Raw genomic sequence first — 15583 nt, 5'->3', positions numbered from 1 at the left:
AATTACTCCCGTCTGCATGTCAAAGCCTTGGCAAAAACAAACAACCTAACAACAACAACAGAAAACACTAGTGCAAAGGACTGAAAGTTCTTCTTCAGGCTGTCACAATGCCCTGGGCTTCCCTTAGTCATTATCATGATATATTAGAAATGAAGTGTACATTTTTATTTTAGAGACACTGTCTCACTCTGTTACCCAGGCTGAAGTGGTGTGGTTGAAGCTTACTGCAGGCTCAAACTCATGAGCTCAAGTGATCTTCTGGCCTGAGCCTTCCAAGAGCTGGGATTATTATAGGCATCTGCCACCATGCCCAGCTAATTAAAAAAAAAAAAATTAGAGATGGGGTCTTTCTCTGTTGCCCAGACTGCTCTTGAACTCCCGGCCTCAAGCAATCCTCCTACCTTGGCCTCTCAAAGTGCTGAGATAACAGGCATGAGCCACTGCACCCTGCCAATGATCTATATTTTAAGTTTGTCTCTCCTAGCAGAAAATTCCTTGAAAATAGGAGACAAAATTTTTTCTCTCACCCCCTTTTTTTCTTTAATCTTTCTCTCCCTACCTTAGCCACTCATTCAAACATTTATTCAGCACTATGTGCCAGGCTCTGTGCTTGGGCTGAGCAATAAGCAGTGACTAAGGCAGGCTCAGCCCTTGGGCCCATAGGCAGCCTAGTCCAGTAGGACAGACAGGCTGTGAACAGGGCTTGTAAGGATCCTGTGCGCCAGGAGAAAGGAGAGGAAGCAGCGCTGGGGAGAGCACAGCCACGGCAAAGCAACCCAATCCAGGAGGGCAGTGCCTGGCTTCAAGAGGAAATGAAGGTTAACCTGAGACCTGGAGCATGAGTAGAATCTGGCTAGGTGAAATAGGTGTTTGCTTTATGATAAATTCACTGAGCTGTACATATATGTTTGTTTTTCTCTGCAAAAAGCAAAGTTCAAAAAAAAAAGAAAAAAACACACCCCAAATAAAAAGGAGTCACCTGACATTTAGTAAAATGTCCTAAACATGAGAGAAAGATAGACCAAAGTAAGTAGAAAAAAGAAACTTGGAAGACACGAGGACCAAGCAAGTAGCAGAACAGGACTGAAAGAGACAGAGAGAAAGAGAGAGAGAGAGAATATCCAAGCCCAGACATCTGCCTTAGTCTAGCAGACAAAAGGTGTGCACAAAAGTATGTGGTCGTAATGACGGACAGATTATTTCCTAGGCTTGTGCTGGAGTGAGTGGACTTGGCACTGTGGCTCTCTAGAACCCAGACTCCAAGTTTTTTGAGGCCACCTGGGTGGGCACCAAACTAGCCCCCTGAGGCCGGCCTGGCACCAGACTACTTTAGGAAGCTGGAAAGGTGGCTAACCCATTTGTCCTGCAGCATTTGCCAGAAAGAAAGTTCCTTATCCTGTCGTGAAGCTGGTTAGTCTCTACTGATGTTTAGAGAACTCAGCAAGAAAGTCTTTTTTTTTTTTTGAGGGGAGTGGTCATCAAAGAAAAAGGATATATATGTGTTTGTAAAACAAGTCATGGGGACTCCAGCAAATTATAGTACCTGTATTAAAAAAAAAAAGAACTCTGAGGTTATCTTGGAATTCACATACTCCATTCAGGAAATAGTTAACTGAATTGCTACTCTGGGTCTAGCCTGCTCTTAGGGAGACAGAACAGAAAGGATGTGAACCCTGCCCTTCACAAACTCACATCCTAGAAGTGGGTGGGAAGCTGGGGAGAAGACAGCATGACAAGTGCTATGCCTGTCATAGCATGACAGGTGGGGATAGAAGGCAACAATTCTCATGCATGCCTCTTGTTAAATGAAGACCAATCAGAATGAAGAAATGGAGAAAAATATGTGACATTAAAATAGAAATCATAATAGAAAATGATTCATCATGTACCATGTGTATAACGAGTTTGTTGCACAAAGTGAAGAATGCCTATCTTGTAAGTGGCCTTTGGTACCCACCCAAGTTGATGAGTCCTTTCCAGTGGGTCCTAATCTGGTGCTTTAGATGAACCCTTCTGAGTGGAAGGACCAGAGTTTCACTGAGTCCTTGAGAAAAAGGGCTTTTGCTATGAGATAATATGAATGAGAATAAGGAAAGGAACACTGGGAGAAACCTAGAAATTTATTTAGAAATCGGTCCTTTCTCTGTATCTCTCATGAGCTGCCTGGTCTCTTTCTCACACGTTTTTGCTCTTCTCCATGGGCTTTACTCACTCCCAATTCTAACTGCCTTATTCTCTCCCTCTATGCTACACATCTTTTCTCTACTCATAACTCTGCTTCCTCACAACTCCAACATCACTTCTGTTTAACACTTGCACTGTTGGTTTCTTGATATCTCCTACTTCACATTTCCCAGAGACAGAGAATCAAATCTGCCTTCCTTATTTGTTTGTGCCTGTGAGTTAAGTGTGTTATACAGCTGTCTAATTCTGGATGAAATGGCTATAGCTGGAGGAAGATATAAAACACAACCACCTTGAGCTCCTTCATCAGCGGGAAATGGTGCCATAACCAATTAGTGATGTCTGCCACATGCATGAGCTTTCTCAGGACAAGGGAACAGGGTCTTCTTCAAGCGTTTACCTTAAATGCAGAACTTCCCACACTGTCCTGTAATGATTTATTTGTCTATCTTCCTCAGAAGACTATAAGCACTGCTAGAGTTGAAACCATGTTGAATCCATTTCTAAACTGCCCATGCCTAGCACAGGTTAGTGGCACATAGTAAGTGTTCAAAGAATATTTGTTAAATGAATGTCCTTCCTTCCCATGTCTAACTCCCTTCTTTCTTGCTCTTCTAATAATATCAGATACATAGCAGATAAAATATGTTTCTGTTTGATGTGTATTTTCCAGGTAGCAAAATCCTATGTCTCTTAAAAGGCGAGTTCCACTGCCATCTCTCCTATGAAGCATTCCCAATTCCCCCATCAGATTTAACTGCTCTGTACTTTGTGTGTTGATACTTGCTAGTTAGTACCAGTATTTCACACTGCCTCATATTTTAATTAATCATTTATAGGCTCTCAGCCAGGAGATAGTAAAGCTTTTTTAGGACAGGGAATGCAACTCATTCATGTTTGTCTTCTCCCCCAGCACCAAGTAGATCCTTACTAAACATCTGTTGAATAGCCACTGGAAGCAAACGTTGTATGGATTTTCTAATAGCATGATTGAATTTGTACATATCTACCTACACTTCTTTTTGACCACTTGAATACATTCACGAGAGAGCTGGTCAAAGCCAGGGGTGCAGTCTGAGGCCATTAAACAAAGAAAAAACTAACAGTCCCATATGGGGACGTACCCCTGACCTGGATCTCATTAGCACCATCTGACAACCAACTGAGCCAACCAGCCAGTGTTTCATAACTCTTAACGATACAGGCTCACTTTGAGAATCAGGTTCATTTTTTTAATGACATAATAGGAAAATGATCACAGGTCATGAGGTAGGAAAGGAGAGTAGATAATGAGGAAGGGGAAGTAAGAGAATGACACCACAGGGGATGTTCATATGAGGAAAGATCTAAAAGATGGGGAAGAACAAAGAAGATCCGGAAGGGAGAAAGTAAAGAGGAATGGAGCCTGGGTTTCAACGATGGAGTTTTTATTCATCTATTCCACTATTCCAAGAACAAGGAAATAATCCATGAATCTAGAAAGCAAGATCTGTAAGGTAATAAAGAGATGTATCTTTAGGCTGTACATATTATTCTTCATCTATGGCTTTCACTATTAAAGGATATGAGTGAAACAACATGGAAACATTTTTTTTTCCTAAAACAATGTAATGAGAAGATTTGGTATTTGCAATAATACATGCTAGGATCAAATTGTAGAGGTTTTTAAGTCACTGGGCCAATAACTTACTCAATGCTTTACTACTGCCTGATTAAGTACATTCATGGAGATCTGATGCCTGATTTGAATGCACTCAACATTGATTACTGTCAAAGACCAGATACTGAATTAGATGGTTCATTGATTTACTCTAATATGGAAATATCTCAGATGATGATAGGTGCTAAGAATTAACCTTATAGAAAAGTATTTGTATTTATATTCTCTAATATAACAAACTGATAAACATGCTATCAAATGTTTTGCTGTTTATGCAAGGAAAGCAGATTTTTTTTTTTTTTTGGCTAAGAAAGATAGTAAGATGCATACTTTTAATTTTTTAAATTTACTCTTTGGGAACAAAACCATTCAGCTATGCTTAATCTGATATTTTTTCCAATTATGTTGAAAAGCACTAACAAATGTATCACTTTTTTAACTTTGCTTTATAACACTTGAGTGCTTACCACTTGATGTGCCATTTAAAGGATAATTAATGGATAAACTAAAAGGATAATTATTATGGAGTTTAATATAGTAGGCAAACTGCTCATTAATCCTTACAAGCATAGCTTCGTTATTATCATTTACTTAAAAAGATACCAAGGGAACTGATACTTACCACCACATTAACTACATATTATATACCCATACTGTATGTTTCTGCAATAATTTTGATTTATTTCAAAACTAAACTTTATTTAAAATAATTCTTGTTGGCTAATCGATACTCTGGTAAATTAGACTTACAACTTTCATATTTTTTCCTCTCTTCCAAGGGTTTAATACTCATATTAAAGTTTCATTTAGGAAAAGTTAAGCAAACTTCCAGCATAGCAATTCACTGAACTATTAAATAGACATTAAAAACTATAAACATGAAAAAATATATATAGAAAAGGATATACAAAATGACACTAACTAAAATTGAGCAAGATTAAAGAGAACACAAATGTAAATAATTATGCCATTTTCTGCAATGTTACTTAAATAATCAATAAAAATATCTTATGGAACATTTGGCATATAATTCACTCTATATAAATCTCAGACAATGATAACTTGCCCAGCATTCATTTAAAAAGCCATAATAATTTACTGAAAAAGGAAATGTGCCAATGTGTTAGCAAGATTATGTCTGGGTTACATTTTTTTTCCCTTTTCTACATTTTTCTCATTTTCTATTATAAGTTTGAATTAAAAACCCAAAATTTTTATTTTTTTTAAGGTTTCAAATATACTTTATTTCTTCAATAATGCCATGTCTTAATGGGTAGACAGTGCTTTAACCTGGCATCAATTATGAGCTGGGTTTTGTTTTTGTTTTTGGTTTTTTTTTTTTGAGACAGAATCTCACTGTGTTACTCAGGCTGAAATACAGTGGCATGATCTTGGCTCATTGCAACCTCCACCTCCCAGGTTCAAGTGATTCTCCTGTCTCAGTCTCCCGAGTAGCTGGGACTACAGGCATGTGCCACCATGCCTGGCTAATTTTTTGTATTTTTAGTAGAGACAGGGTTTCACTGTGTTAGCCTGGATGGTCTCGATCTCCTGACCTTGTGATCCACCAGCCTCGGCCTCCCAAAGTGCTGGGATTACAGGAGTGAGCCACTGCACCCAGCCAATTATGAGCTTTTTTTTTTTTAAAACAATTCATTATTATACCAGCTGAGATAATTACTGACCTCTCCATTCCTTTGGGGTGACTCTACCAACAAGAGACAGGTTCCATTCTATTCGGTTTGTGTTGCTACATATATCCACATAGCAATACAGAAAGTAGCTCCACTAGCTAATACAGCATTACCATAGTGTCATGAAAATCAGGTGTCCATTTCCAGTGGCTCTACTTTGCCATTGTTTGCTGAATGCCATTGTTTGCTGAACTTGCAGATGACTTAGTGTGTTTTTGACCAAGGGAAACATCATGAAGATGAAGACAGAACTGTGGCAATGCAGCTGCTGCTTTGGTACAAATTTGCTTCAGGTCCAAAATTTTATTTTAATAAAATAAGTACTGGCCGGAAGCCATGACTCATGCCTGTAATCCTAGCACTTTGGGAGGCCGGGGTGGGTGGATCATCTGAGGTCAGGAGTTCAAGACCAGCCTGGCCATCAGGGTGAAACCCCATCTTTAAAAAAAATTTAAAAAGTAAGTACTATATCACAAGTCTTTCTTTTTTAGATAAATAATTGAGATAGAGGGGCTAAATTTTTTTTTAGAGACTGAAGTAACAGATTTAGCATTTAAATCGAATTTCTGAATTGCTTATATTATTAATATTAAATTGTTCTTTAAGGATATTTTAGTAGAGTTGCTCTGGGATATCTTGGGGTGAGGAAGAAACAGGAATATTACATGTCTGATTTTCCAGAGTGTTAATTAGCGTATAAGATTTGTTGTTTGATGATGATGACAATGAATATTATTATTAATGAGCAGAAATCCTTCTTCCAACATGTATACCTCAAACCACTAACATCATCTGAATTGTGAGCCGTGAAGATGATAGGGAACATGTCTATCCAGTTGATTTTATGCCTTAAAACTAAAGGTATGGCTATTGACAAAAAATGCGGGAGTTGAGTCTTTTCAATAGACAGCTATTTATTTTGCCGTTGATATTCCATAACACAGTCCGTCAAAGAATTTTTACTTCAGTGAGAAGGGAAGGAATTTTAAATGGCAAGTAACCAACATTCATTAAATAACTTCTAATCAGCAGGCACTACTATTCTTTTGCATAAATGGTTCCTATAAACTAATACCTTAGGTGGTAGGATTTATAATCCTCATTTTACAGATTAAGAAATCAAGTCTCAGAAAAACGTTAAGGTATCTGCCTAAGGTGTCACAACTAGAATGTCAGGGTTTCAACTAAGATCTTGCTAGTTCCAAAGCCTGCCCTCCTACAACATTATAAATCCAGTATGCTTAAAGAATAACTGGTTAAAATAAAGCCACAGACAGCATTAAGACTATGAAAGCTCATTATGTAACATGAGGCAGTTTAACCAAGAGCACCTACTAATCACATTCAAACCAGGACATTAACTTTATCTTTCTTCTATTTTAAAAATTAGTTATTACGGGTACATAAGAGTTGTATATATTTAGGGCATTACCTTTAATTCCAAGGCTTCTGAGAGTAATTTCTGGGCATTTTTCCGAAATGACTCAGTTTTGGGATCACTTCTAACTTCAATAGAAGGTCTATTTGAATGTTTTTCAATGAAAGTTTTCCACTCAGTATAAACTTCTCTGGCAAGATAAGCCACTTCTGAATCTGAGTGTTTACGCAGCTTGTTCACAGTGTGACCTGGAACAGGAAGAGAAGAACCAAAGGAAAGGTTGTTCCATCTTCTTTTGAAAAGCGCAGGACTAGATGGACTGACGTGTGGCACTGAGAAAGTCATTCACACACTAAAGGATCTAAAGACTCTTGTGCTAAAGAGGTTAGTTTCACAAGGACTGAGATAATAAGATAATAACTGGGGGAGAATCAGCATCCTAGCCAATGCATTAGTCATAAACTAGAAGCGTAATCAATAGATTATTAAAAAGAACAACAATGGTACCCATTCTTTAACCAAAAATTACTATAAAAGAAAATGAATTAAGCATTTTTCTAGGTTTTTTGGGGAATGGGGTGCATACTATATTTCAAGACAACAAAATAGCTCTAGTTATTATGGGAACACTATTTAGCTAATACATGTGAAAAGACTGACAGAATGAGAACTTTTTTTGTATCCCCTGATGAAATAATTCATTCAGAGACAATCATGAGTGGATGAACTCATTCAATGAGTCTGATGGGGAAATTTATAATAGACGGATGAGCTGTCATCATCTAAACCCACTGTTCAATGTTAGCATCCCCAAGAGTAGTGGGACTATCAGATAGAAGTACTTGGAAGCCTTAACCTATGAAGTAGTCTCATCCTCTTCCCCAAAAGAAAAAGAACCATAATCCAGTTAGTCACTCAAAGCTAACTTCCAATTTATAGGAAATACGAGACAGAAGAATAAATTAAATTATAGTATGAAGAAACAATACAAATTCTGAATTTGGGACATTCTACAGGATAATAGATATGGTTTCTTCCACAGTTGGTAGAGTTTTGTTTTGTTTTTGTTTTTTTGTTTGTTTTTTTTTGAAAAGGGCCGCTAGGGTTAGGGACTACTGTAGATTAAAAGAGTCTCTTGAGTCCAAACTACCAAATGTGATGTGTGATTCAAATCCCAGTTGGAACAAACCAACTGTTAAAAGATATTTTGAGATAAACAAGGAATATGAATATGCACTAGATACTAAATTATACCACAGAATAATTGTAAACTCTGTTAAGCACAATAACAATGGCACTGTGGTTACATGAGAAAATATCCACAATTTTTAGAGATGCATATTGAAGTATGTAGAGTTGAAATGACAAAAGGTCTGAGATTCTGCTTTAAAATACCTCAGCAACAACACAAAAGCAAAAAGGGAAAGATGAAGTGGGGCAAAATCTTAGTTACTGAACCTGGGTGAAGGGCATATAGGAGTTGTTATAATATTCTCTTTATTTTTGTGCATGTTTGAGAATTTCATAATAAAAATTTAAAAAGGTGAAGGGTCAAAAATATCAATATGCACAAGTACTTAGATAAAAATAAATGCCTAGAAAGGCTAAAAAGGTCAACTTAACACTTAAAACTAAAAGTTTAAAAAAATGGAAGAATACAAGATAGATATATATTTTTTAAATTTTTTATTTTAATGAATTTTTAAATCCTGTTCCATGGATTGAATATAAGATAGATATATTTTTAAAAACCAACAGCTTTCTTAGGTCAGCAATAGCCAGTCAGAACACAACAGGGGAACACATCCTGTTTAAACTAGTGAAAACTATAAAGCACTTTGGAAAGTGCTGACAAGAATGGGTATGTGAGCATGCAAGGGTGCTGTCTGTCTGTGCGCCCTCCCCTGATGCTCCGGGATCCCTCCTTTTCTTCCATCCCTAGTACCACTGCCCTGCCTTAAGGCATGTTGCCCCAGATGTCTACAGAGACACCCTGATTGACCCCTCTGGCTAAGTTTGGTACCACTTAATGCCATCTTCCACACTGCAGCTAGGATAGCCTTTATTTATTTTTAGTGTTTTCTTTTTTAGGGACTTTTTTCCTAAAGCATAAATTTGACCATTTCACTCCTCCACTTAAATCCTCTGGTGCTATATCCACTCTTACCTTTTCACAAAAGTCCCTTCACAATCTGCCACCCTCCTACCTACTTTCTATCTTCATTTCCAGCTACTATCCACTGTCACCCAATACTCCAGCTACTTGGAGCTCCTAAAACATTTTATTTTGTATCTCTTTACTTTTGAACACACACCCAATGAACACTCTGCCTGCCTGAAATACTCTTCTCTTTTTATCTGGCCAACTTCCATTCCATCTTTAAGGCTCATTTAAGGGACCTTTCCTCCAGGATTTCTTCCTTAATATCTCTAGTCTTGGTCAGCATCCCTGCTCTCTGCTTCTTTCGTATCTTGTGCTTCTGTTTACCATGATAATTACTATAGTTAGTTGTAATTATTTGGTTGGTTATCTCTTTTGCTCACCAAATTGAGCTTCCTGCAGAAATTGCTGTGCAAGAAATCCTCTAACCTTAGGGGATGCTCGGCTTTGTATCTCCAGCAGTGAGCACAGTGGCAGGAGATGGAATCAGGAGAGCACGTTGGTTGTATGAGAGACCGATACAAAGACTAACATACATTCCTACTAAAATACATAATGGATGATTTGAATAAAGGGAAAACCTTATTATGAGATGGAAAAAAGCACAAAAATGCCTATATAGAAATTAGTTGGCCAGGTGCAGTGGCTCATGTTTATAAACTCAACACTTTGGATTGCCAAGGTGGGAGGACTGCTTGAGCCCAGGAGTTCAAGACCAGCCTGGGCAACACAGTGAGACTCTGTCTCTACAAAAAATTTAAAAATTAGCCAGGCATGGTGGCATATGCCTGTAGTTTCAGCTACTTGGGAGGCTGAGCTGGAAGGATGGCTTAATTGCAAAAGTTCAAGGCTACAGTGAGATGTGAACACGTCACTGCACTCCCAGCTGAGCAACAGATCAAGACTCAAGACTGCCAAAAAAAAAAGAGGGAGGGAGGGAGGGAAGGAAGGTGGAAGGAAGGAAGGAAGGAAGGAAGGAAGGAAGGAAGGAAGGAAGGAAGGAAGGAAGGAAGGAGAAAGGAGGAAAGGAAAGGAAGGGAAGCAAACAGCAAAAAAGAAATTAGTTTATAGATTTTATGTAATCTCAACCAAAAATCTCAATAGGTTATTTTTATTAGACTACAACCAAATACTTCTAGAAAAATGTAACTGGACAAGTGTATAAAATGCTATTTTGAAAAAGAGGAGTTATGAGGCATAACTAGCTTCATAACTAAGATCTAAGATATTATAACATAAAGTAACGATATTGAAAATGATGTGGACCAACACCAAAAAAGAAAAATGGATAGGAAATAAAAAATGAAGGTCAGAAACGGAGTACAATATGTAAGAATTTAATATAAAATGAAGACCAATAACAAGGGCTGAAGTTGAGGCAGCAATCAACAGCCTACCAACCAAAAAAAGCCCAGGTCCAGATGGGTTCACAGCTGAATTCTACCAGACACACAAAGAGGAGCTGGTACATTCCTTCTGAAACTATTCCAAACAATCCAAAAAGAGGAAATCCTTCCCAAATCATTTTATGAGACCAATATCATCCTGATACCAAAACCCGGCAGAGACTCAACAAGAAAAGAGAACTTCAGGCAAATATCCATGAAGAACATAGATGCAAAAATCTTCAATAAAATACTGGCAAACCGATTGCAACAGCACATCAAAAAGCTTATCCACCATGATCAGGTAGGCTTCATCCCGGGGATGCAAGGCTGGTTCAACATATGCAAGTCTATAAATGTAATTCACCACATAAACAGAACCAAAGACAAAAACCACATGATTATCTTAATAGATGCAGAGAAGGCCTTTGACAAAATTCAACAGCGCTTTATGCTAAAAACCCTCAATAAACTAGGTATTGATGGAACATATCTCAAAATAATAAAAGCTATTTATGACAAACCAACAGCCAATATCATACTGAATGGGCAAAAACTGGAAGCATTCCATTTGAAATCTGGCACTAGACAAGGATGCCCTCTCTCACCACTCCTATTCAATATGGCATTGGAAATTCTAGCCAGAGCAATCAGGCAAGAAAAAGAAATAAAGGGTATTCATTTAGAAAAGGAGGAAGTCAAACTGTCTCTATTTGCAGACAACATGATTGTGTATTTAGAAGACCCCATTGTCTCAGCCCAAAATCTCCTGAAACTGATAAGCAACTTCAGCAAAGCCTCAGGATACAAAATCAATGTGCAAAAATCACAAGCATTCCTATACACTAATAACAGACTCAAAGAGAGCCAAATCAAGAATGAACTGCCATTCACAATTGCTACAAAGAGAATAAAATACCTAGAAATACAACTAACAAAGAATGTAAAGGACCTCTTCAAGGAGGCAATGCCACACATCTACAACCATCTGATCTTTGACAAATCTGACAAAAACAAGCAATGGGGAAAGGATTCCCTGTTTAATAAATGGTGTTGGGAAAACTGGCTAGCCATGTGCAAAAAGCAGAAACTGGACCCCTTCCTGACACCTTACACTAAAATTAACTACAGATGGATTAAAGACTTAAACATAAGACTTAACACCATAAAAACCCTAGAAGAAAATCTAGGCAAAACCATTCAGGACATAGGCTAGGCAAGGACTTCATGATTAAAACACCAAAAGCATTGGCAACAAAAGCCAAAATAGACAAATGGGACCTAATCAAACTCCATAGCTTCTGCACAGCAAAAGAAACAGTCATCAGAGTGAATTGGCAGCCAACAGAATGGGAAAAAATTTTTGCAATCTACCCATCTGACAAAGGGCTAATATCCAGAATCTACAAAGAACTAAAACAGATTTACAAGAAAAACACAAACAAGCCCATTCAAAAGTGGGCAAAGGATGTGATCAGACACTTTACAAAAGAAGACATTGATGAGGCCAAAAAGCATTTGAAAAAATGCTCATCATCACTGGTCATTAGAGAAATACAAATCAAAACTACATTGAGATACCATCTCACGCCAGGTAGAATGGCGATCTTTAAAAAATCTGGAGACAACAGATGTTAGAGAGGATGCGGAGAAATGGGAACATTTTTACACTGCTGGTGGGAGTGTAAATCAGTTCAACCATTGTGGAAGACAGTGTGGCGATTCTTCAAGGAACTAGAAATAGAAACTCCATTTGACCCAGCAATCCCATTACTGGGTATATATCCAAAGGATTATAAATCGTTCTACTATAAGGACACATGCACAGGAATGTTCACTGTGGCACTGTTTACAATAGCAAAGACCTGGAACCAACCCAAATGTCCATCGATGATAGACTGGACAGGGAAAATGTGGCACATATACACCATGGAATACTATACAGCCATAAAAAACGATGAGTTCGTGTTGTTTGCAGGGACATGGATGAACCTGGTAACCATGATTCTTAGCAAACTGACACAAGAACAGAAAATCAAACACCGCATGTTCTCACTCATAGGTGGCTGTAGAACACATGGACACAGGGAGGGGAGTATCACACACTGGGGGTCTGTCGGGGGGTAGGGAGTTGGGGAGGGATAACATGGGGAGAAATACCAAATATAGGAGGAAGGCAGCAAACCACACTGCCATGTGTGTACCTATGCAACCATCTTACATGTTCTTCACATGTACCCCAAAACCTAAAATGCAATTAAAAAAAAAAGAATTTAATATATAATCAAAGAGGCATCACTGAACAAAGGGAAGCAGAAAAGAAAATTTATTTGAGAAAATGGTCAAAAGTTCAGAAAATTTCTCCAATTATGCCAACTGGATAGCCCAATATTGTTTGACTCCTTTATTGAGGGCCTGCTTGCACTAGACACTATGCTAGCCACTAGTCATGTAGGGCTTAAACAAGAAATTGTCCCTGCTTTAAAGGTTCTATGAGGAGAATCCTGAAGTTGAAAAATAAATGTAACTTTGAAGGGAAGTTGTGGTAAAATAATATTGAGTCTTTAACTTCTCGCTCTAACCAATTATTTATCAAGAATTTGTACCTAGCTGTTCTATGAACCTGGGAAAGGAGTACATCAATACTCATCACAAGGAGAAAGAGGAGGAATGCAGAGCATTCATTAGAAATGTCTAAAGGTGCTTCCTAGCTAGCAATGCTTAGGAAAGTGCTTTCCAATACACATCACTTGAAAGCACAAAGCATCACTGAATACTTTCCTTTTCTGGGTAGAGTTCTCTTTTTCCCTGAGATTATTCATTCAGCAAACTTGGTCACTGTTGTAGATGCTAACAATAAAATGATAAGACACTACAAGATGTTGGCCCCAGATCCAGGGCATTTAAACAGTTTTTTTGCTTGTTTTTTAAGATGGAGTTTTACTCTGTCACCCAGGCCACAGTGCAGTGGCACGACCTCAGCTCACTGCAACCTGCCTGTTTCAAGCGATTCTCCAGCCCAAGTAGCTGGGATTACAGGCACGTGCCACCACGCCTGGCTAATTTTTATATTTTTAGTAGAGATGGGGTTTCGCCATGTTAGCCAGACTGGTCTCGAACTCCTGACCTCAGGTGATCCAGCTGCTTTGGCCTCCCAAAATGCTGGGATTACAGATGTAAGACACCACGCCTGGCCCATTTAAACACTTCTAGTGGGCATCTACCCTATGCCTGGTGCTGAGGACACAGAGATGAAAGTCACAACCCCTGGAATTTAGCCTACATTTTACCTGCCAAAGTATACAAAGAAGACACATGTATAGAAATATTCATTCCAGCATTGTTTGTGATGGTGAAAAGCTAGGAACAATCTACAAGCTCATCATTAAGGGCCCAGTTTGTTAAATAAATCAGTCAATTTAAACAATAACTACTTTGCAGTCATTAAAAACTAAAATAGGCTGGGTGCAGTGGTTCACGCCTGTCATGACAGCACTTTGGGAGGCTGAGGTGGGTGGAATCCTGGAGGCCAGAGGTTTGAGACCAGCCTGGCCAACATGGTGAAACCCTTTCTCTACTAAAAATACAAAAATTAGCTGGGCGTGGTGGTATATGCCTTTAATTCCAGCCACTCAGGAGGCTGAGGCTCGAGAATCACTTGAACCTGGGAGGCAGAGGTTGCAGTGAGCCAAGATTGCGCCACTGCATTCCGGCCCCGGTGACAGAGCAAGACTCTGTCTCAAAAAAAAAAAAACCAACGAAACACTAAACTAAAATAGCTCTACACATAGTAACTGGAAAAATGATCACTTTTTTTAGTTAAGTGAAAAGAGCAGGTCTCAGAGCACACAATATGAGCCACTGTTTATTTTTAAAATTACCTATGTGTATACATATAAACAACATTTTTGTTTATATGCAGAGAAAAAAGTCTTAAAGAATTTACAATAAAATTATTAATGCTGGTCTCTTCTGAGTAATGGGACCATGTATATTCATGCAGTTCAGCTCACAATCTAGTGAGCTGGCTCAATGTGTCAACAAACCTAATAGGCTGAGCTGCATTATAGGAGGGCAATATTCAGGTTTCTTCAGAATAGAGATCCTTCTTTCATAAGATTCTCACCTTAAACTTCTCTCTCTAAAAAAGGTACTGCTGACCCAGCTTTATGTATGAGAAATGAAAATGCACAAGTCCCACAAACACAGAGTCCTTTGACTTGGTCAAATCCAACGGTCCTTCTCCATCATGACATTACTTGGCCTCTCTGTGGCCTCTGACACTGGCCTTCTTCCTGAAATATTCTCTTGCACTTCTTTTGGAGATACCACCTGTTACTAGGTCTCTTCTTCCTTCTCTGTCTCCTCTGCTGGCTGCTGATCCTTCGCCCAATCTTTAGTTTTCTGTGATCCCCAGCTAGGGCATTGTCACTGTTCTCTTTTCTTTCTCCACCTGAGTCATCTTGCCCACTCCTGTGGTCTAACTACCTGCGGGCAGATGACTCCTAACTATGCAGCCCTAGCCAAAGCTTCCCACTGAGCACGAGACCAAATATCCAGTACCCTATTGGACATCTCTACCTGCTTATTCTGCAAACACCTCTAACTCAACATTTTTGTCACAGAATGGCACCATCACTCACCCGCCATTTTAGGGTCCATTGTTTCAACCTTATGTTCATTCAGCCATTCCAAGTCATATTGATCCACTTCCTTAATTCTCCCTATATCTTTTCCTCTTCCTCCTCACCTCCTCTGCACTCTCACTGCCCTGATTCAGGTTCTCATCACTTCTCCACAGGTCTACTGCATTACTTTACTAACCAATCTGTCTCCAGTCTGGCCCTCTCCAATTCATCCCCTATACTCAAGGCAAAATGACCTTTTTCAAACACAATTTGATCATATCATACCTTAATGAAAATCCTCCAATGGCTCTCCATTGACCTAAAATTAATTTCTAACACAGCATCAAAGCTCTGGATGACCTGGAACCTCTTTGGCCTCACCTGTAACCATGTCACCCTCCTTCTCCCTCCTCCCTCACCTTCACCCCCCCACCCTTTTGCCTCTGTGACTAACTTCTAGCCATAGAGAGCAGCTTGCATGTCCCTGCTTAGG

General features: G+C 38.8%; 1 protein-coding gene and 1 pseudogene across 2 annotated transcripts in view; both read right to left on the bottom strand.

Annotated features, from left to right (window-relative positions):
- Positions 1–15583, bottom strand: part of TCEANC2 (transcription elongation factor A N-terminal and central domain containing 2) — a 61326-nt gene that overhangs the window by 15445 nt on the left and 30298 nt on the right. For both annotated transcript variants that reach the window (XM_035251578.3, XM_002750858.6), the window contains exon 4: positions 6971–7164. In XM_035251578.3, the coding sequence (XP_035107469.3) occupies positions 6971–7164 (194 nt within the window). The remainder of the gene's footprint in view (positions 1–6970; positions 7165–15583) is intronic.
- On the bottom strand, positions 5390–5905 carry LOC144577006 (cytochrome c oxidase subunit 7B, mitochondrial pseudogene; annotated as a pseudogene).

Source organism: Callithrix jacchus, chromosome 7, assembly GCF_049354715.1.
Source record: "Callithrix jacchus isolate 240 chromosome 7, calJac240_pri, whole genome shotgun sequence".
Taxonomy (NCBI): domain Eukaryota; kingdom Metazoa; phylum Chordata; class Mammalia; order Primates; family Cebidae; genus Callithrix; species Callithrix jacchus.
Note: the sequence above shows the minus strand (reverse complement) of the source record. Positions and strands in the feature narration are given on the sequence as shown.